The following is a 20,999-nucleotide window of genomic DNA, read 5'->3' as shown; positions in this document are numbered from 1 at the left end:
CTGCAATCCTAATAAAAACCCATTACACTTGCTTTATAATTTGCACTCATTTATCTCATTTGACCTCAGTGTAGCTATAACATTGCTGGTCTCACCCGATGCATTATCCAGCTCTTAAGTCAAAAAGCACTTTTCAGAAAGCAGCAGCTGTGGGTCTAGCCAGAATTAGAGGTGATGTTTAGATATTTATTGACTGATCTGAACAAAATGTGCACAAATACATAACCTGGAAGGATTAGTGTCAGGCCCTCAGTGGCACACAGTCTTTCTTGTTCTCTCTCTTCTCACTGAAAGCATCGCTCTGTCTCCCCAAGCTCACATGTGCTCGTAAGCCCTCAATCGTCAGATGCCTGCTCAGATATGCCTCATTTTCAAAAATAATAGACTAATTCCAATTTTGTTAATATCTTAGTTTTTTATAATCTGATTCGCAAGCAGGAGCCACCCAGGGGTGGCTGAGGCTGGCCACAGCCCATGTTCGATTTGCCTTGGCCAACAGCATGGGGAGACGAAATTTAGGGTCACTTTCTAGAGGAAACAGTGCCTGCCCCTCCTATCTGCTTCACAATGTTATTCTGAAGTTCCAATTAGAAAAATCAATGTAAAGGGGCTTTGCAAAACAGAAACCTTATGCCACATAAGAATGTGGAAATGATAATTATGTGATATGATAGAGATATTAGCTAACACTACTGTGGTAATCAGACTGCAATATAAATGCATCAGATCGGGATCCCTGGGTGGCGCAGCGGTTTGGCGCCTGCCTTTGGCCCAGGGCGCGATCCTGGAGACCCGGGATCGAATCCCACGTCGGGCTCCCGGTGCATGGAGCCTGCTTCTCCCTCTGCCTGTGTCTCTGCCTCTCTCTCTCACTGTGTGCCTATCATAAATAAATAATAAAAAAAAAGAAGTGTTTATAAAAAATAAAAAAATAAAAAATAAATGCATCAGATCAATATGTTGTACACCTTAAAACATGCACAGTGTTGCATGTCAAATATAACTCAATTTTAAAGGGGGGGAGGAGGACACCTGGCTGGCTCAGCAGTTGAGCATCTGCCTTTGGCTCAGGGTGTGATCCTGGGGTCCTGGGATCGAATCCTGGATTGGGCTCCCTGCAGGGAGTCTGCTTCTCCCTCTGCCTGTGTCTCTGCCTCTATCTCTGTGTCTCTGATGAATAAATAAATACAATCTTAGAAAAAAAAAAAAGATATGAGAGTGCTAAGACCAGATTACCTCTGGTTTTCAAGAAGTGTGCAGAAGAATCATCAAGAAACTAAAATTTTTGAATCAGAATCCATGGGTAAAAGGCCTGAGAATCTGCTTTTAAAGGTCCCAAACAGGGGGGCCTGACTCTTGGTTTCGCTCCAGTTGTGATCTCAGGGTGGTGGGATGGAGCTGTGTGTCAGGCTCTACGCTCAGCAGGGGTCTGCTTCTCTCTCTCTCTCCCTCTACCCATCACTCTTCCCTCCCCCTAACCCCACTCACCCACTCTTGCAGGCTCTCTCTTAAATAAATAAATAAATCTTAAAAAAAAAAGGGGATCCCTGGGTGGCGCAGCAGTTTGGCACCTGCCTTTGGCCCAGGGCTCGATCCTGGAGACCCGGCATCGAATCCCACGTTGGGCTCCTGGTGCATGGAGCCTGATTCTCCTTCTGCCTATGTCTTTGCCTCTCTCTCTGTGTCTGTGTGACTATCATAAATAAATTTAAAAAAATAAAATAAAACACACACACACACACACATTCTGCTATAAGTTGTCCTTGGCCTGCCCTTGGAGACATCCTCATCCTCATCCTCATTACTTACATGTAGGTCTCCTCAATTGAGCTGAATTAAAGCTGAATGAAGACAAAGAGGCCTTTGTTTGAGCTTCACATGGCCCATGCCACTGCCTGCTTGCCTCTTTTCCATTAGTCCTTGGAGACCTAGCCTCAGTTAGGAACTTAGAAAGAGCATAAAACAATACCATGGGTTACTGGGAAACCCCAAATAATTGTGATTTCCTGATTTATCCAGACCAAATCCCTATGCCAGAGAAACCACCTGCCAAGACTTGTGTGGAAAGAACAGAAAGGAAGCGAGGAAAATAAGCTGGAGAGGCCAAGAGACCAGGTGAGAAATTAGCAAAGGCAGAGAACAGAAATAGTTCTCAAGAACCAAAGAGGGTAAAACCAAACAAATTTTAGAAAAATATGGAGAAAATAATGGGTTAAATAAATAAGCAAATGGGAGAATGTTATGATTTAGTAATGTATGATTTTATGGGGTATGTGTTTCAGGTGATAGAAGATTTACAAATCATCCTAAATCTACTAGAGAGAAAAAGCATAACTGACCTCTAAGAAGTAAATTAAGTATGATTCTTCTCACTAGCTAATGACCTCTTTTCAGAGACTTATGGTTTGTGGTTGACATGTCCTTGATCATTATCTCTAAATATCTTAAAGAAGAGAGGGAGAAAATCTGGCCAGGAGTACTGTGCTTGTTGACCATCCCCTCTAGTAAACAATGTGCTATGCTGCTCCCTGCGTCCAAGTGGAGACACAAAGGGGTTGATTGATTTCCCTGAAGTGACAAAGCTGGTAAGTGGTGGTGCTAGGCTAGGAAACCAGAGCCTTCTTCTCTGAGGTCAAGCTCAGTGTGTCATGTTAGAAAATTCACATTCAGAAAAAGGAAGCGACAAATGTAGAGAGATCATTTTTGCAAATAAAGTGTTTCTGTCCTAAGTCTTTATCTTCATTGGTCAACTGACACACTCATGAAGAGTTTGTTCTGGTGCCCAGTGTCAGGTTGAATGCTGAGCGAGAGTCAAGGAGATGTGTGCCATGTCATGTCCAGCCCTAAAATGACTAACAATCTACTGGGGGAAACAATCTGAATCTCTGCGAGAACCTTGTGGGTCTGCTCTGTGCTAAGTTGTTCAGTGGAAACTGGAAGAACAAGAGAAGCTCAAAGAGGAGACTCCAGTGGTGGCAGCTGAAACAATGTCAGTAGGCTTGGGCTTTCGAATCTGCAAGATGCTGGCAGAGTGACCTGTGTGCCCCACAGTGATTTGACAGGAATGCAAAAGCATCCCGGAAGAAATTCCCTGAACAATTAATTGCGTTCCCTGCTTGCATATCTTTCCTTTTGGCTGAAGGAAGCAGCAGCATTCCTCTGCCTCGCTGTGAAAGTCTTGCTGGAATGCTCTACATTCTTTCTAAATTAATCATTTCCATATTAAAGAAAAAGACGTACATGTGACCTTAAGTGGATGGGGCTTCTTCTAGGCTTGAACCCCCTGGGTTGGTCTAAACCAGAGGTTCTTAAATATTTTGGCAGCAGGACCCCTTTATGCTCTCAAAAACAATTGAGGACTCCCAAGAACTTTGTTTATGGGGGTTACATCTTTCAATATTTACCATATTAAAATTAAAGCTGAGAAAAATTGAAAACTTTTGTTCGTTTTAAAATAACAAAAATAAGCCCATTACATATTAGCATAAATAGCATATATTTACGCTAAAATACCCATATTTTCCCTAAACAAAGTAAAATTTCACAAGAGTAACATTGTTTTACTTTTTTTTTTTTTAGATTTTATTTATGTATTCATGAGAGACATTCAAAGAGAAGCAGAGACTAGGCAGAGGGAGAAGCTCTTGATCCCAGGACTCTATGCTAGGACCTCGGGATCATGACCTGAGCCAAAGGCAGAGGCTTAACCACTGAGCCACCCAGGTGCCCCTGCTTTACATTTTTTTCACACAGCTACTATCTGGCTTAATAAAAGACAGCTGGTCTTTTTTTTTTAACCTGCTTCTGTATTGTAATACGATAAGGCTTGGTTGAAGTATATTGAGAAAATCTGGCCTCACACAGATATGAAGTTGGAAAAGAAAGAGTATTTTAATAGTCTTTTCATATGATTATAGATCATCTTCTTTGATACTATACAAAGAGTGGTTGCAATGTGGAATCTGAACCCCTATCAACTAGTTACATAAAATCCATTGGTTTAGACTACATTTTACATGCATCTTTACCCATATATGATTTTGTAACATCATGTATTTGTTCATCTGGAGGAACTTGGTTCATGAGATCTTCTAAATAATACCTTTTTTAAATCACATGCATTAATATTCCTACTGTTGGTTCCAAAATAATTTGGGAAACTGTTAAGCTTCTGATGAAGGATACAAGTTTTTGAAATTTCTAGTTAGGGAAATAATACAAATATTAATTAATCATAACAACATAAGTCAATTCTGTGCTAAGTTGCTTGGTAGCAGTGGAAGGGTGAGGGACATCTGTAATGGCAGAATTAAAACTTCTGGAAATTTTCTCCTCCATAAAAGCAATGAGAACACTGACAAAATTTGCCAGGATCAACTTTTTCAGAATTCTGAAAATTAACCAAAGACAAATCTGAAGATTTATTCAAGAAAAATAACGGAATCGCAAGGAAAATAGCAAATTTTCTGGTGTTTAAACTTTCCCTAGTCCAATCCCTCATCCCCACCTCCATGTAAACCAAGTGTTCACAATCATGGCAGAAGTCAGGGGTCTGGCAGCCACCAGAAGGGGCAGAACAGGGTTGGAGCAGCTCCAAAGCCCCATTCTCAGTGAATTGTTATCCGACCTCTCTGGTGGCTCCCTGAAAAATCATACTCACAAGACTGTCTTTATGTGTTCTGATTCAGAGTTCAACTAGAGTGAACAACCTTTTTCCTGAGACATTTGTCAGGTAAAAATTCAGAGGCAACTGTTTCACATCACAGCTGCCTGAGGCACTGGATCACTGGTGAGACAAACAACGGGCTAACCAAAAAGATTAAGAGGGAAAGATAGGGAATGAGGTGCCCACAGGGGGCATTGAAAAGCTCCAACATGTTTCTGGGAATCTAGTAGGCTATGCACATGTGTGTGGCTTAGCATGTCCAGGGCTGTATGCATGCTCAGGAAAGACTTAAGAAGACAGTAAGCACTCAACTCTAACTGACCTGAAGGCTCTGTGCTAGCAGGAAATGAAAGCTAAGACAGAGTTGTCTACTGCTTGGCTGAGTGTTGAAGGCATGTCCCAACATGTGCACAGAGCCTTTCAACAAAAACTGAGAGACTTACTGGTTCCAGGCATCTAAGGAAATCTCTGTCTAGTCATGAGTCAACTACTAAGCTAACTGAGCAGAGATTTCAGTGACCACAAACAATAAGGAATACTGGTTTTAAAGAATTAGTTCAGAAAAGTCACTAAACAAACACCAACAAGCACTGTGAAAGGGAGAGAATCTGCTTTCCAGAGTCGCCACATTATATGTTTAAAATGTCCAGTTTTTGCAAAACAATTAGAGACATGCAAAGAAAGATTAAAGCATGGCCCATACATGGGGGTTGGGGGCAAGGAAAGTAGTCAGTAGAAACCATCCCTGGAATTGCTAAAGACTTTAAATTAGCTATTTTAAGTGTGTTCACAGAAGTAAAAGAAGCTATGTCTAAAGAACTAAAGGAAAATGTGAGAAGAGTGTCTTAATAAAGACACAGAGGCTATAAATAAGAACTATATAGAAATTTTGAAGTTAAAAAGTATAATAATTGACATGAAAAAATTTACTAGAGGGCTCAAGAGCAGAGGTGAGCAGACAAAGTTGATGAACTTGCAGATGATTGATTGCATCTATCTAGTCTTCAGAATAGAAAGAAAAAAGAATGGAGAAAAGTGGACAGACTCTCAGAGACCTGTGTGTGTGGGATACCAGTGAGCTCACAACATATACATAAAGGGGGTCCCCGAGGGAGAATAAAAAAGCAGAAAGAATATCTGAAGAAAGTGGAAGTCCTTAGTTCAGAGAAGGGACTGCAATGATAACTTGAAAGCTTGGATTTTTTTTAAATTGAGGTATAATTGACATATAGCATTGCATTAGTTTCAGGTATATGACATAAGGATTCAATATTTGTATATGTTGTGAAAGGATCACTGCAATAGATCTAGTTAACATCACTCACTAATGTTGTAGTGAGTTACAAATTTCTTTTTCTTATAATGAGAACTTTTAAGATCTACTCCCTTAGCAACCTTCAAATACATGATACAACATTAGTAACTATGGTCACCATGCTGTACATTACATCCCAGACTTACTTATTTTATAACTGGAAGTTTGTACCTTTTTTAAAAGTTTGGATTTTTATCACTAGCACCAGATACTGTAAGTTTTCCTTGAAGTGGCAGGCCTACTTTGCTTATTTCCAAGACAATATTCACCAAATATCCAAGGTTGGATGATCATCGTTTGTCCATTGTTCTTTCAAGTAAAAAAATTGTACTTCATGAAAAAGTGGCTAGTTCAGCTTGTAACTTAAACAATAATATATATGCTTTCTCTCAAGACGACTATCATCTCAAGGAAATCCACCAGAGATGGATGGGCATATTTCCCATTTCCCATTTCCTTACAAGGCAGTAAAAGTGCTTCATCAAGATTTAATGAAATTAGCAGTTTTTACTGATGCATCAGAAACATTATCAAGTAAAATGTTTTGATTTTTAACTATGGCTGCATAACAGTGAACAATTCTATGACAACTAGTATAATTTGGGACCACTGCCTAGATTCATGCTAAGCCACCAACAGTTTTACCATCCATTGCTTTTTATCATCACTACATATGTCAACACAGTGAAAAAGACAAATAATGTTTCAGTACTTCTGTGATAATAGTTTTGATTTTGCAGATCCTCCGAAAGGTCATTAGGCACCCTAGGGGTCCCTGGACCACACTTTGAAAACCACTAATTAAAGCTATTCACCAAGGGAAGCTTTAAAATGCTCTCAGAAATTCTCTCACAACAAAACACCTGGCAGAGAAGTGCCCTTGCACTCTGGAAAATGGGCAACAGAATGCAGGGCTGACACGTTGCTCAGTATAATCATTTAGGTGCTGTCTTAGGCAGATGACTTCATCTCTTTGGGCCTCAGTTTCCTGATTTACAAAGAGGAAGAAGACCTATGTCTGGGTCCCACCCCCTAAAGATTCTCATTTAATGCTCGGTACATGGGTCTACACGATGTAATTTGGGGCTGGAGAAGGCTCGATCAATCAATACAGGAGTGGGAGGGGGGTGCTAACCTTAGATTTTCTAGAGATCTTGCACAAAAGATCATAGGATGGTTTTGTGCTTTGGGAACAAGGATTATAAATGCGAGTGAGAACTAGAACAGGGCAAATAAGAATATGAAAATAGGGGGTTGAGGAATAGAATGTAACAGGTGCAAAAAGAAGACAAGGAATCAATTTTTTTCTCTAGCTACCAGCAAAACAGACCTATCAGACCTGGTATTCTTTGAAATCCCTACAACCCCCCCAAAAATTAAAATAAAATAAATTAAAAATAAATTAAAAAAATAAATAAATGAAATCCCTACAACCCCCACCATTACTGCCCCCTCGGGGTGTTGGATTTGCACATTCATTCCTTCATACATCTATTCACTCACCATTCCACTGACAAATAAAATAGAATGACTTACTCCCGTGCAGACTGAAAAGTGGATTTCCCCGGCTCAGGTTGCTTCTCTTCTCCCTTTTGTCTCCTGGAGGTCATTCCCCTGCTCCCCAGAAAACTCTCCCAACCAAGATTAAAATTGCTGAAACAAACCCTGCAATCTGACCAGACACCCTGAGGACAGTGTTCGTGGGAGACAAAGCTCAAGCGATTGGCTGGAGGTAAGACAGGAAATCCTCCCTGGGTTTCAGGTATTGTTCTATTTTACTATGCTCTCCACTTTCCAGTGGAGGGAAACAAGACCTGGGAACAAAATGTCTGCAGTTGTCTTCCCTGGGGCAGCCAGGAATTCGGGTGGGGGGGTGGGGGGGTGGGAGGCCTCTGAAGCCCCCCTCCCATTACCTCCCCACCCTGCAGATTTTCTGAGCCTTGCCTGCAGCAGAGGGGAGGGAGAGCACAAGGCTCAATAAATACTTACATGATGACATCCATGTCCTTGCCCCCGTCACAGCACCAGGTGAAGGTCAAAGTATTTTCTTACACTAAGTGTCCATATCTTGTTACTTGCCTAACTGCTACTATCAGTTTGATTGATTGAATTATTCAGGATAACTAAAGGAATAAGAAAGGCTTGGGTTTTTTCGTGCCCCAAAGCTATGTTTGTTGAAGAAATGGGAGAATTCTAATTCTAGGAACACACGGAACTTCTTGATCATACTTTCTACGAGCTAGATACACCTCAGAACTGATGAGGAGTTTCTGCATACATTTACCTGTTCACTCATTTCTCCGATGCATTTATTGAACCACAAGTCTGAAGACTGAAAGGGGACTTGGAGCTGTGCCGCCCCTGGATCCCCGGTTCCCAGGACCACTGGCTTCCTGCTATATTTGATTACAGGGCAGCAGGAGATTGGAGAGGGGGAGGATGGGAAAAGTCACCCTCGGGTGGTCTTTCTTTCTTTCTTTCTTTCTTTCTTTCTTTCTTTCTTTCAAGATTTTATTGATTTTTTTGACAGAGAGAGAGAGAGAGAGAGCACAAGCAGGAGAAGCAGCAGGCAGAGGGAGAGGGAGAAGCAGTCTTCCTGCTGAGCAGAGAGCCCCACCCAGGGCTCTATCCCATGACCCTGGGATCATGACCTGAGCCAAAGGTAGACGCTTAACCAACTGAGCCACCCAGGCTCCCCTCAGGTAGTATTTCTAAAAGGACATCCCTTCTGTCCTCTTCAGTAGCTCCAGGTCTCACAGGACGGGCCCACCAGGGTTCCAGCTTCTGTCCTGTGACCCAGAACTAGTAGTCCCGCCACCTCCCTTTGACTGAGCAGCCTAGGGAATGATGGCTTCCTGCTGATGCTCATCTCTGGGTGACCTGGTGGCTCAATCACCCACACAATCCCACACTGAATGCTTGAAAATAGTTTTTGTCTTCCTGGTTAGACCCTGACTGATAGAGGGTGATTTAGTTCACTGACTCAGTTGGAACTGAGACCCGAGATGTGACTATCTTAAGTAACACAGTTAAGAAATTATAAGAAATGTCTACCATGCATAAGGCACCGTGTTAGGCTCTATGTAGAAGATAAAAATGGTAAATTCCTTGGCTCTTCCTAAGAGCTTCTCATCTAATAAGAGAAATGAGGCATCTATACCAGCGACTACAATACAGGACAGTACGTGCCAAGGGCTATCAAAAACATGCCTAACTATGGAGAGCCAGGTCAGGGGACACAAGATAATGAGAGAAGGTTTCCTGAGTATACAGGAAACAGGACATACACAGGAGGATTTTGGCGGGAAAGTTGGTATATGCCTGGGGTTGGGGAGGGAGCTGATCATTCCAGGCACAAGGAACAGCCTCAAGGTGAGATCCTAGGGGAGTGGTGGGCTAAAAGCTAGGGCCACTGCAGTATTCATTATTTAAACAGAACAGTTTTGAGAATGAAAAGGGACACTATTAATACACCAATACTGCAGGCAGAAACCAGGGCCATGCCAGGGAAATAGAGACTGACTCAGATAAATCAGGAGATGTGGTCACCCACCAGGGCTTGGGCAGGGCCCAGACTGTGGGGGATTTTCCACCTGAGACTGGGGAGTTTGGACCTCAGGCTCCAACTGGGAATCCCTGGGAATCAGATCAAAGCAGCCATTTAGAGGGGAACAGAAACCATACTGTAAGATGCTCAGCACACGCTCACAGTGTGCCAGGGGGAGTATGGAGGGCTCCTGCTCTCCAGACCTGACATGGGCTGTGGTCCCTGCTGGAGCAGAAACACCTCATTCTCCCATATGTCCTATTGGACCTACCACAATACATGCCCAGCCAGTGTGTGGGACTTGAGAAAGGGGAGAGAAATCAATGGTATATTGATGGTCTCCTTCCCCAGGGGAGCTCCAATTTTGCGGAGAGATGAGACTTTCAGGTGTTACACAGGGGGCAAAATGCAATTTGCAAACCCTAGTGTCACTGAATCCCAAAAGGCCCAATTAAGGCAAGGGAGCATTTCTGGTGCTAGGAGGGGAGAGGTCAGGGTGGCCTGGATCTTCAGACAACATGCCAGGAGCGTGGAACTTGAGCGTAGTGGAAAGGATTAAATTTTGGCTCCGGGTTTGGGGGGGGGGAAGTGGCAAGGGCATTCGTGGCAGATGTACCAGAGCTGAAATGAGCAGGTCATGTGGAAGGGACAGTAAAGAAATGAGCTGGTGGGGAAAGGGCTCTAAAGACAGAAGCTGTGAGCTGAAAGGCACAGAGTCCTGCTCAGGAGAACAAGGCACATGTGAACTGCAGTGGAAATTCTACTTTTCCTCTTCACCCGAGTGCAATTCTGAGCAGACGGGAGAGGCAGATGGCAAAGCCAGTATGGCACAGCAGTTAATGGACAGACTTTGCAGCAAGACTGCCTGGGTTCACACACTGCCCATTCACTGTGTGATGTTGACAAGCTACTAAAGTACTGTGACTGTACCTACAGCAGGGGATGACCTGAGGACTATAGGAGGTAATTCCTAGAAGTGCTTAAAGCAGGGCCCAGCACACAGAAAGCACTAAATCAGTAGTTCTCAGCCCAGGCTGAATGTTAGAATCACTAGGGGTGCTTTTCAAAAATAGCAGGGCCAGAGGATTTTTAGGGCAGTGAACAACTCCGTATGAGACTATAATGGTGAATACATGTCATTATGCATTGATCCAAAAGCATAGACTGTGCAACACCAAGAGTGAACCTCAATGTAAACCACAGATTCTGGGTGATAATGACAGCTCCACATAGGCTCACTGATGGTAACTCTACCACTCTGGTGGGGGATGGAGATGGTGGGGGAGGCTGTGTGTGGGGTGAGTCAAGGACGGGTATGGAAACTGTACTTTCTGTTCATCTTTGCAGTGGACCTAAAAGTACTCTAAAGAATGAAGTATTTAAAAGGAGGGGTGGGAATACCAGTGTCAAGACCCCTCCCCCCCAAAAGCAATTAAGCAGCATCTCAAGGGTGAGGAGCTTCACCATGCATATTTTTGCAGCTTCCCAGGTGATTCTAAAGGGGAACCAGAGCTCAGAAGCACTGAGCTAAATGAATGCTAGCTCCTGTGTGGCCCTGAAGGAGGTAGAGGAATTGGTAAGTTGATGGGAGAGGAGGGATCTTTGCTTAGGCATGTATCAGGAGTGATTTCTTGGCTCTATTTTGACACAAAAGTGCTAAGCTTTTGACAGCTTTCTGAGCCTCTGGGAGCAATGTAGGCTGACCAGATATTCTTTAAATAGGAAACAAGCAAACTGACTTCAGAAAGGAGAAAAAGAAAAACCTCCAGCATTACTACCATCAGGCTTAGTAAACAGACAACTGAACCCTCTTTTTTTTAAAAAAATTATTTATTTACTTGAGAGAGAGGGAGAGCTCAAGTGGTGGGGGGAGGCACAGAAGCAGACTCCCCACTGAGCAGGGAGCCCAACACAGGGCTTGATCCCAGGACCCCAAGATCATGACCTGACCCGAAGGCAGACACTTTAGCAACTGAGCCACCCAGGCGCCCTAACAGCTGGACCTTCTTATCAAATGAAAACCCAAGGGTAGTTAGAAACGGTCCCTACATTCCACCCAAGCTAGCAGAATGCCCAGAGTGTGTCCAGAAATCTCAAGGCACATTGTGACAACAGAAGAACTCCTATATTAAATTATAAATCTGTCCATGAAAGACATGGCATCTTGAGAACAGGCCAAAAACAGCACACCACTAGACACTGGAAGACCCAGAGTTCTTTTATAAAAGCCAGTTAGCTTATAAAGACCAGTACTGCTAACTCGTCAAAAACCCAACTGACCGCAATCCAGGCCTGCTTCTTGTCTCAAAAAAAATTGTGATTCCGTTCTACTAATCATTCATGGGGCACAGCTCAGAGTCCCATTTTTCACTTCCCCTCGGCATCCAATCCAGCAGGAACTCCTGGCAGATGGATACAGAACCTGGTGGCTCCTCGCCATGCTCCAGGTCCACCCTGGATTGGGCCATTTCCTCTCTTGTCTGGATAATGGCTTTGCTGCTTGTGGGTCTTCCCCACTCTGCTCTATCTCCTCTGTAGCTGCAATGACCTTGCATGCTCCCACTTCCAGCTTCCTTCTGCCCCTGCTGGTCCTTCTGGAGAGAACATTCTGCCCCAGGATAATCCCAGCCCTCTCCTGCTCTCACCCTTCACACCCCTGCTCCTAGCACCTCAGCAGAGACCCCTTCTTCCCAAGACTCCTTCCCTTCCCCACCTCCTTTTCTGTTTGTCACCTGACACTACTGGTTTTGCTGGTGTAACTCCTTCTTTACCCCCGCCCCATGAGATCAGGACTTCACTGTGCTCCCTACTGGGTCCCCAGGGTCTTGAATGGTTCTAGTGTACCATAGGCCCTCCATTAATCCTTATTTTTTGAAGGCAAGCCTCATGATCACTTCGTTTTGAGTTATAATCCAGCACACATGTTAGTAGATTTTGTTTTAGAAGACGGCTGATAGAGAGTAATGCAGTGAGAGTAATATAATAGGACACGAGTCCTAGGAGACAGACTTTTTCACTTCAAATAGTGGCTGTGTTCCTAACCAGTTGTTAAGAACTTTGAAGAGTCCCATGATCTTTCTGGGCCTTGGGTGATCTATAAAGTAAAAAACCAATTGGGTTGGATTAATTAAATCAGCCATTCTTAGGTGTAGGACCTGAGCATCAGTATTTTTTAGAGTTCTTCGTGTGTCACAGAGAGCCAGGTGTGGGATAATCCTTAGAGCTGGGCTTCTCATGTGTCATTGTGCACAGGAATCTCCTGGGATCTTGTTAGAATGCAGAATCCAACTGGCAGGGGAAGGGGTCAGGACTTGGGCATTCTAGAGAGCTCCAGGGGCTATGGTGGCGGCTGCTGCTATGGCTCTGAAATCACCTTTGAGCGGCAAGTTCTTAGAGTTGCTTCCAGCTCCAGGACTCCAATGTTTCTAAAAAGTGAAAGTCCCTTTATTAAATTCTCAAAAAAATATCAGCTGTCACTTGACTCACTGCTCAATTTGAGCTGAGTTCCCAGTAATTGCTTGACAAGCTGCCCCCACATCCAGCTCTGTGGGTGTTGGAGCTAGTTTTGCTTTTTAAAAAAAAAACCAACCCCTCCACCCAGGCACAAAACCAGACCCGAGAACTTCTCTCTCAAAATCAGTCTGAGAGTCTGCGGTCAGGGAAGAAACTGTCACAATTCAATTGCTTCTCTTTGTGTCCTGCCCTGCCAGAGCCTCAGTGCATGTTATGTCCCTCTCTTTCATTCCTCTGGGCCATCTCACTGTGCCTCTGCCTTGATCCCATATTCTGGGACCCTGTGGCTGAGTAGGTGTGTGGCCCCAGGCAGCCACAGGAAAGCAGGGAGCCACATGGCACCTGAGAGGAGCATCTCATATTGCAGGAAGGCTGGCCTGGGCTGGAGAGCAGGAAAAACCCCTGCCTTGCTGGCCTGGCAACCCAGTGAATGGGAAATGATAAGAACAGTGAAGGGGCAGCAGCATAATGACCAGAAGAGCAGACTCCCGGGAGCTCAAATGGCCACAGGAGCTACTGACACAGTGGTCTGCTCCTATAGCTCCTGCCAAGGGCCTTTTATAATTACTTCCTATCTTCACAATCCCCTTAGACCGCACAGCCTCTAAAGTAATAGTTGGCTGACCACCAAGAAGCCATAGTAATTTAAATCAGGCCCCCCCATTCATATGGCTGCTCATGGAATGGTTCTGCAGGGGAGGAAAAAGTTTCCTCAACTATTCAGAGTCCCTGAACAGATCTGAAAATTAAACTGATGAAGACAGATTAGCAGGAGGAAAGCATACACATTTTATTGAATTTTTACAAGGGAGTCTTCACGAGAGAGTGAAGACCCAAAGAAGTGACAAGAGCAGAGTTGTTTGATACATTTTAGACAAAGAAACAAGAAGTTTGTGAAAAATTGGTAAGACAGAGGGATTTGGGCTAAAGGTAGCAAATGGTAAAGAAGTAACTAGGAAGGTAAGAATGAGTTTGACAAGGTTGTTTGTACAGATTTCCTGGCCCCAAATTGCCTGTCTCTGGTGATAAAGATGTCTCCCCTCCCCCTGGCACAGGAAATGTACCTGTCTCAGACGAGTTTTAAGACCTGTTGCAGGGAAGCAGGGAGAGGATGGTTGTGGGGGAGGGAGCACTCAGACCCTCCTCCTTCTGCCGTTTTTAATAATTCCTCAGCTTAAGTTATTTAATATGCCAAGGTGCCATATTTTGAGGTAATGTATCCTGAACCCCGTCAGCATTCCCTCCTCTCTTGGCAAAATTGTGGTGAATACAGCAAAAGCACTGAATGCATTATATAATTTATCTCATAGATCTTTACTGAATGTGTGATGATAACCAGGCACTGGGCAGGCTCTGGGGTACAGCAAGGAACACTGGACATATTTCTGCTCCCATGGAATTTACAATCCACTTGAGGGATCCTCACAATAAACACAAATACAAATAAATATGCATCATGACTGGAAACAATGCAAGTGTCCATCAACAGGTGAATGGAATAACAAATTCCGGTTGAGCCAAACAATGAAACACTGAAACACAGTTGAATGATAAAAAAGAATGAACTATTGACACAGCAAAGGACACAGATGATTCTCAAGATAATCATGAAGAGTGAAAGAAGCCAGGTACAGAAGAGTACATGCCCTATGATCTCATTTATATAAAATTCGAGAAAAGACAACTAGCCTCCAGTGATAGAAGGCAGATGGGTTGCTGTGTAAGGATGAATGGCCGAGACAGGCTGCAAAGGGACACCGAGAAATCGTTTGCGGGTGACAGACATGTTCATCTTGATGGTGGCGATGGCTTCATGGGTGTGTGCACATATCAGAGCTTACCAGATTGAACGCTTTAAATGAGCAGTTCATTGTGTGTCAACTACACCCACACAAAGCTGTTAAGTATATGTATACACACACACACACACACACATTATGTCATGTGCTATGTGAAAAATAAAGCAAGATAAGAAACGTAGGACGTGCTGGGGCAGGTAGAGCTATTGGTGACTGGTCAGAGAAGTTCTAGGTGATCAGGTGAGCTGCAGCAGATGCAAGAACTAGCCATGGGGCTACGTGGGGAGAGAACATTCTGGGTAGAAGGAAGAGCAAGTGCAAAGGCCCTGTGGGAGCAAGCCACTAGACCTCATTAACATCTTTGAGTTCCAAAGTGGCTCAGAACTGAGTTACTAAAAGTACGGGGAGGAGGGGAATGGAGTCAGAGGTAGGAGAAGCTCCCAGGCATGATGGGGCAAAGATGGAGGTAAATTTCATGGGGGACTCTTGGCTGAGAGGCAGAAAATAAGGCTGTGCTGGCCAGGACAAGGACACATGTTCCCAAACCAAATTGTGTTCTTAGTCCTGCACTCCCCTGCCAACCCACTGCCCAACACCCCTTTCTTCAGAGTTGGAGCAAAGCCCATCCTGGGACTCATGGGGCCTGAGTTGGTTCCAGCTCTTCCCCCAAGTCGCTGTCTGTCCTTGTCAAGTAGCATCTTTATGACGTTCACCTTTAAAACGGGAGTCAGTCAAGTGATCACTAGCACTAATGCTGTGATTTCTACATCAGTGAGGCTCCCCATCTTGTCAATCATCAGAAGTGTTGGAACAAGATTCTGTGATTACGAATTAAGAATGAACCCCAGTTGGCCCCAAACTTCCCTAATGTTACCGGTCTGCTCTAAGTCCCCAGAAAGTGTTGATGGAGTGGCATTTACAAAGACATTTAGCACGCATCCAATTTCCAGGGATTACTGCACTCCTCTCTGTCCCAACATTTGGGAGGGGCTCCTGACTCAGTCTGTCACCTGCTCCCAAACTAGCATCGATTTGCCCTGAGAGCCAGCACCGCAGTGGGAGCAAATGCTCAGGAAAAGATGAGTGTCCCACAGTGTGGCTCCCATAACCATTCACTCCTCTGACACACTTACCTAACCAAAGTCAAAACCAGAGTGTGAGGACAGGCGGGGGATTCTCGGCACAGACCCGTCACCCTGGGGACTAAATGGGAGTTTCTCGTCAGACCCTCAGGACTCATTCACGAAATGCTCGAGGCATGGTCTGAGGAATGCCCACGATGCTGAAATCATTCAGGAAGAACGCCCGCCTGGGCTCTGTGCTGGGAACACAGAGGCCTTCGGGGTGCAGAAAGTTCCGCCAGTCATCCTTAAGACTTGTTACACCTACTTAAGCTCACAGGAACACGAAGTTCACAAAATGCTTTCCAACCTCAGATGAAATGCCTTTTCTGTCTTAGCCAAGACATAGCAGGATTCAGTCGTCTTTATTTCTACCCAACGGTCCCTTGATGAAACACATTAATTACATCTCATCCTCCAAAGGGAAATAGCCAAGGGAAAATACTGCCAAGCTCTGCTACCCGTCTTACCTCCAAGTTGCCCTATTTTTAATCAGGTCAAAAATGATAGTTCAGTGTGGGGGCATGTTCATTTGCATAAAATATTATTTGCAGAGAATTCTAAATCGCCCATCCTGATTTAATCCCCATACCAATCCCATAAAGCAGTACTATCATTATCCCCATTTTGCAGATGAGAAAACTGAGTCTTAGGCTAAGTAACTTGCTGAAGATGATACAGTATATAAGATCTGGGATTTACATCCAGACAACCTGGCTTCAGATCGTTGCTCTAAATGGTGGAAATAAAGGAAAACCTCCTTTCTTTTGTAAGTAACATTGATGGTGACAATTCTGCTGTTAGTGGGATGTGTGGCTTGAAGTGTTTCTTGCAGGGATCGAGATGTTTGAAACTAATTCTCCAATACTCATTTGCCCAGACTCATTTTTGACCAACGACTCATGTTTTTTAGGTATTTGACAAGGAGTCTGGGTTTCCCTGGGTGATCATGTCCAGAAAGAGGGTGACGGCCTCCAGAAACCAAAGTGTCTGGCTCAGACAACAAGAACTTATAAACAGCTCTTTGTGACAAACCAGAATGGCTTCGAGAATATAACAGTATCCCGGTGCTCCTGGCATCTGTCCACCCAGATGTGAGGAATAACTAAAAAGTCTAAGACATCACTACAGTCACAGATTTGACCATCTAAAAACCTTCCAAACAGGGTTTCAAGTACAAGCATATATGAGAAAAGCAGCTTCAACTTGTGGCTGGGTTCCAGCTCACCTGTTAAATGTCCACTTCTTTCCTGGCTTTGAAAATTCTCCAGGGACTCTAATGCTTTTCAAAACTATTCAGATAAAATTATCCTGGCTCTAAGTACAACTGCTGTCAGCTAGGGCAGAGTAATTCTTTCAGAGTAATTCTGGGACCACATTGCTTTCAGGGAGTGGTCGAGAAAAGGGCATCAATTATTAACTAATAACTGATACTTGTTGCATGCTTAATGCACACTTTGTTGACCATTTTGAATGAAAAATCTCATTTAAATGATCACAAAAGATCACTTTATGAAGACACCAAAGCACAGAGAAGTTAATGGACTTGCTCAAGGCCACACAGCTAGCAAGGGGCAGAGCATGGCGACAGTGAAAATGAGGACGTTGAGGCAGGACCTGGAGAATTTTGTCATCATTTACAAACACATGAGTCTGTGGGGATAAGAGATGACAGAAATCCCACTCCCTGCCCCTAGGAGCTGAACTTCCAACAAAGAAGAGGGGGACATCAGTGAAGCAGAAGTCACTAACTTCGTGCAGCCAATATCGACTGAGCCCTGAACGAAAAGTCCAGGCTTCACAGAGCTTTCGGTCCAGTCAGGAGACAGACAGAAGCCAAGTAAAGGATAATGTGCAGGGGGCACCTGGGGGGCTCAGTGGGTTAAGCATCTGCCTTCAGCTCAGGTCATGATCCTGGGGTCCTGGGATAGAGCCCCTGCGTCAGGCTCCCTGCTCAGTGGAGAGTCTGCTTCTCCCTCTCCCTCTTCCCCTCTCCCCTGCTCATGCGCTCTCTCTCTCTCTCTCTCATATAAATGAATAAAATCTTAAAAAAAAATGAATACTCAATTTTTGTCCAAGTTCCTGGAACATGGCTCCTGAAACCATTGGAATCTCTGGAGTGATGTCTTTTGTGTGGTGATGGGATGACTGGTGCCTGGAAACCCCTAGGCAAGCTTCAGGGAGGGGGCCTGGTCCCAGAAGGACCAAGGCACCATTACAAGGTTGGAACTTCAGCCCCAGGCCCAGACCTCCGGGGAGGGAGAGGGGCTAGAGATGGTTAATCACCATTGGCCAAAAAGTCTATCATTTCGTGCCTACATAATGGAAGCTCCAGAGAAATCCCTAAAGGACTGGGTTGAGAAAGGGCCCAGGTTGGTGACTATATCAAGGTTCCGGGAGAGGGGCAAACCTGGAGAGGTCACGAAGTGCTGCAGCCCTGACCCCACGCCTCGCCCTATGTATTGCTTCTGTTTGGCTGTTCCTGAATTGTGCCCTTTATAACAAAAGGATTATGGTAAGTAAAGTGTTTTCCCCGAGTCCTGAGTTGTTCTGGCCAATTACACAACCTGAAGGAGGGAGAGGAGATTGTGGGAATCCCCCGACTTTGTAGCCAGTCAGACAGAAGTGACCAGGGACCCAATACTTGCAACTAATGATGTCTGAAGCAGGACGAGGGGGTGATCTTGAGGGAGGGAGATCTTAAACCTGTGGAGTCTGATGCTACCTCTGAATATCTGGTTGTCAGAACTGAACTGAATTGTAGAACAGCCAGCTGGTGTCAGAATTGGTTGGTATCAGGAAGAAAAAAGATGACTCATTCTGCTAATTGTCTTCTTCTGTGTCTGCTTCCTCCGCTGGACTGTGAGATCACAGAAGTCAGGGGTGAGACATTTTCTTAGCCCTCTGCATGCTCCTATTTAGGGCTGATGAGAACCTACCAAGTGTGCTTGATGTTTGCAGAATAAATGAATGGATTAGGAATGGAAAGAATTGTCCTATAGGCAAAAAGGAGCCTTAGAAAGTTGTTTTCCAGCAGGATGAAGAGGCTTAAGTAGGTGATTTAAAAGATTAATTAGGTACGTGTTAGATGGAGAGAAGGTGTAGTAGATCACACACTTTGCCACAATTTCCTCCCGTGCATTTACGCGCGCCCTATTGCAATGTGACTTTGCCACTCCACTCTTAAAGAAGTGGCTTCTACTTTTGTGCTGCTTAAATCTGGTCCAGTGACTTGCTCCCACCAGGGGAATGTATTGGAATTGGTATTACGGTGGCAACCAAAAGGCCTGCAGATCCATTCCCCTGGAATGCTGCTCTGAGACCACAGCATGGGGAAGCCAGTTCTAGCCTCCTGGAGGAGGATAGGAGCCCATGTGGAAGAGAGCTGAGGTGGCCCAGACAACAACCAGCATCAACTCCCAGACCTGTTGGTGACGCCGTCTTGGACCTTCCAGCCCAACCAATCCTCAAACTCAAGTGGCCAGAGGGAGCATTGAGTGAGCCAGGCCAAGCCAGCAGAGGAACCACAGCCACCCCCACAGAACCATGAGAAATAATAAAACACTACCATTTCAAGGAACTCTGTTTTGTGGTGGTTTATTACATAGCTTCTCAGCCTCAACACTACTGACATTTTAGACTAGATAGTTCTTTGTTGTAGGGCGTTGCCCCGGGCAATGTCCAATGTCTAGCAGCACCCTTAGCCTCTCCTCACTGGATGCCAGGAGCATCCCCTCCCAGCCGCGACAATCAAAAATATTTCCAGGCATTGTCAAATGTTCCCTGGGGGCCAAAACACAAGTGACCCAGGAAATCTTCATATTGATCTTTCCTTCACAATCTTAAGTAATCAATATCCAGTTTGAGGCATAACTGGAAAAATGTTCCTTGCCCCTTGACTCATAGATGCCTCTCAGGTGGCCCAGGTGAATCCAGCTGGTATTTTGGGACCAGTACTACATTATCAGAGAAGTCAGTCACCCCTAAGTCAAGATAGGCAAATGGTAGCACTTTTTTTCCCTAAAATGTTCAGATATATCATGTTTTAGTTTCCTAGAGCTGTCATAACACACCACTATGAAGAGAGTAGCAAAAATAAATAAATAAATAAATTATTCTTTCACAGTTCTGGAAGCTAGAAGTCCCAAATCAAGGTTGTCAAGGCCATGCTCCCTCTGAAGGCTCTAGACAAGAATCTTCTCTTGCCCCTTCCTAGCTTCCAGTGGTGGGGGGCAGTCCTCAGCATTTCCTGGCTTGTAGCTGAATCCCTGTGGCTCTGCCTGTCTTCACATGGCTATGTCCCCATCTGTGTCTATTTTCTCCTTTTTAAAAAAACACCAGTTATTGAATTAAAACCCACGTCAATCCACCACCATGTCACCTTCAGTAATAATTACAACTGAAAATATCTTAATTCCAAATAAGGTCACATTCTGATGTCCAGATGAACATGAATTTTGGGGAGGACACTATTCAACCCATATACATCAAGCACAGACTGGTTCATGGTGACTGTGCGTGGCCCCCACCAGGTCCTCTGCAGGGCACGCCTCCAGCCTACCTCAGGCTGGACTGCTGAGCTAAGGAAGGGTGGGAGGAGCAGCCTCACCCCTGCCTTGGATCCAGGCTTTCTGACCAACCCCACTCACTCCAGCTTCCCCTCCCTCCCACCTCTCTCGCAATCCGTGCTCTCTCATCGTGGTGGGATGTGATTGCTCGTGACCTCCTTGCTGAGGAGAGGAGTCTCTCTCTAGGTGTGGGTTCCTGGACAGATTATCTGTTTGGCTGCCTTAAATCGTGTTCACAAAAGACCACAATTCCTTGCATGTATATGCACTCCTCAAAATTCACTTTCTATGAGATAGAAAACATCTATTTGCATTTTCTTCTCCTCCTCCCAACCCCCACGTATTTTGAAAAAAAAAAAAAAAAGTTTTCATGCTACAGTGCAAACCATGCTCTTATTAACGTCGCCCTCCCTTGGAATGCTTTCCTGGCTTTCCACTTCTCCCCTGCCAAGCACACTTGACCTGTGGTA

At 44.6% G+C, this 20,999-nt stretch overlaps 1 protein-coding gene and 1 long non-coding RNA gene across 9 annotated transcripts in view; one reads left to right on the top strand and one right to left on the bottom strand.

Moving 5' to 3' along the window:
- LOC144310567 (uncharacterized) overlaps window positions 1–19,518 on the top strand; it is a 42,178-nt gene extending 22,660 nt beyond the window's left edge. For both annotated transcript variants that reach the window (XR_013376260.1, XR_013376259.1), the window contains 2 exons: window positions 7,587–7,713; window positions 16,875–19,518. This is a non-coding gene — a long non-coding RNA (uncharacterized LOC144310567). The remainder of the gene's footprint in view (window positions 1–7,586; window positions 7,714–16,874) is intronic.
- Window positions 1–20,999, bottom strand: part of ALPK2 (alpha kinase 2) — a 136,333-nt gene that overhangs the window by 77,709 nt on the left and 37,625 nt on the right. Inside the window, exon 1 of one of the 7 annotated variants that reach the window (XM_077891682.1) lies at window positions 7,518–7,649. The exons of the other annotated variants lie outside the window; for them this stretch is intronic. Coding sequence (XP_077747808.1) covers window positions 7,518–7,591 — 74 coding nt within the window. The 5' untranslated portion in view covers window positions 7,592–7,649. Of the gene's footprint in view, window positions 1–7,517; window positions 7,650–20,999 lie in introns of those variants that run through there. 7 annotated transcript variants of the gene reach the window in all.

This window comes from Canis aureus, chromosome 1, assembly GCF_053574225.1.
Source record: "Canis aureus isolate CA01 chromosome 1, VMU_Caureus_v.1.0, whole genome shotgun sequence".
Taxonomy (NCBI): domain Eukaryota; kingdom Metazoa; phylum Chordata; class Mammalia; order Carnivora; family Canidae; genus Canis; species Canis aureus.
The sequence above is the reverse complement of the archived record's forward strand: the minus strand, read 5'-3'. Positions and strand labels throughout refer to the sequence as shown.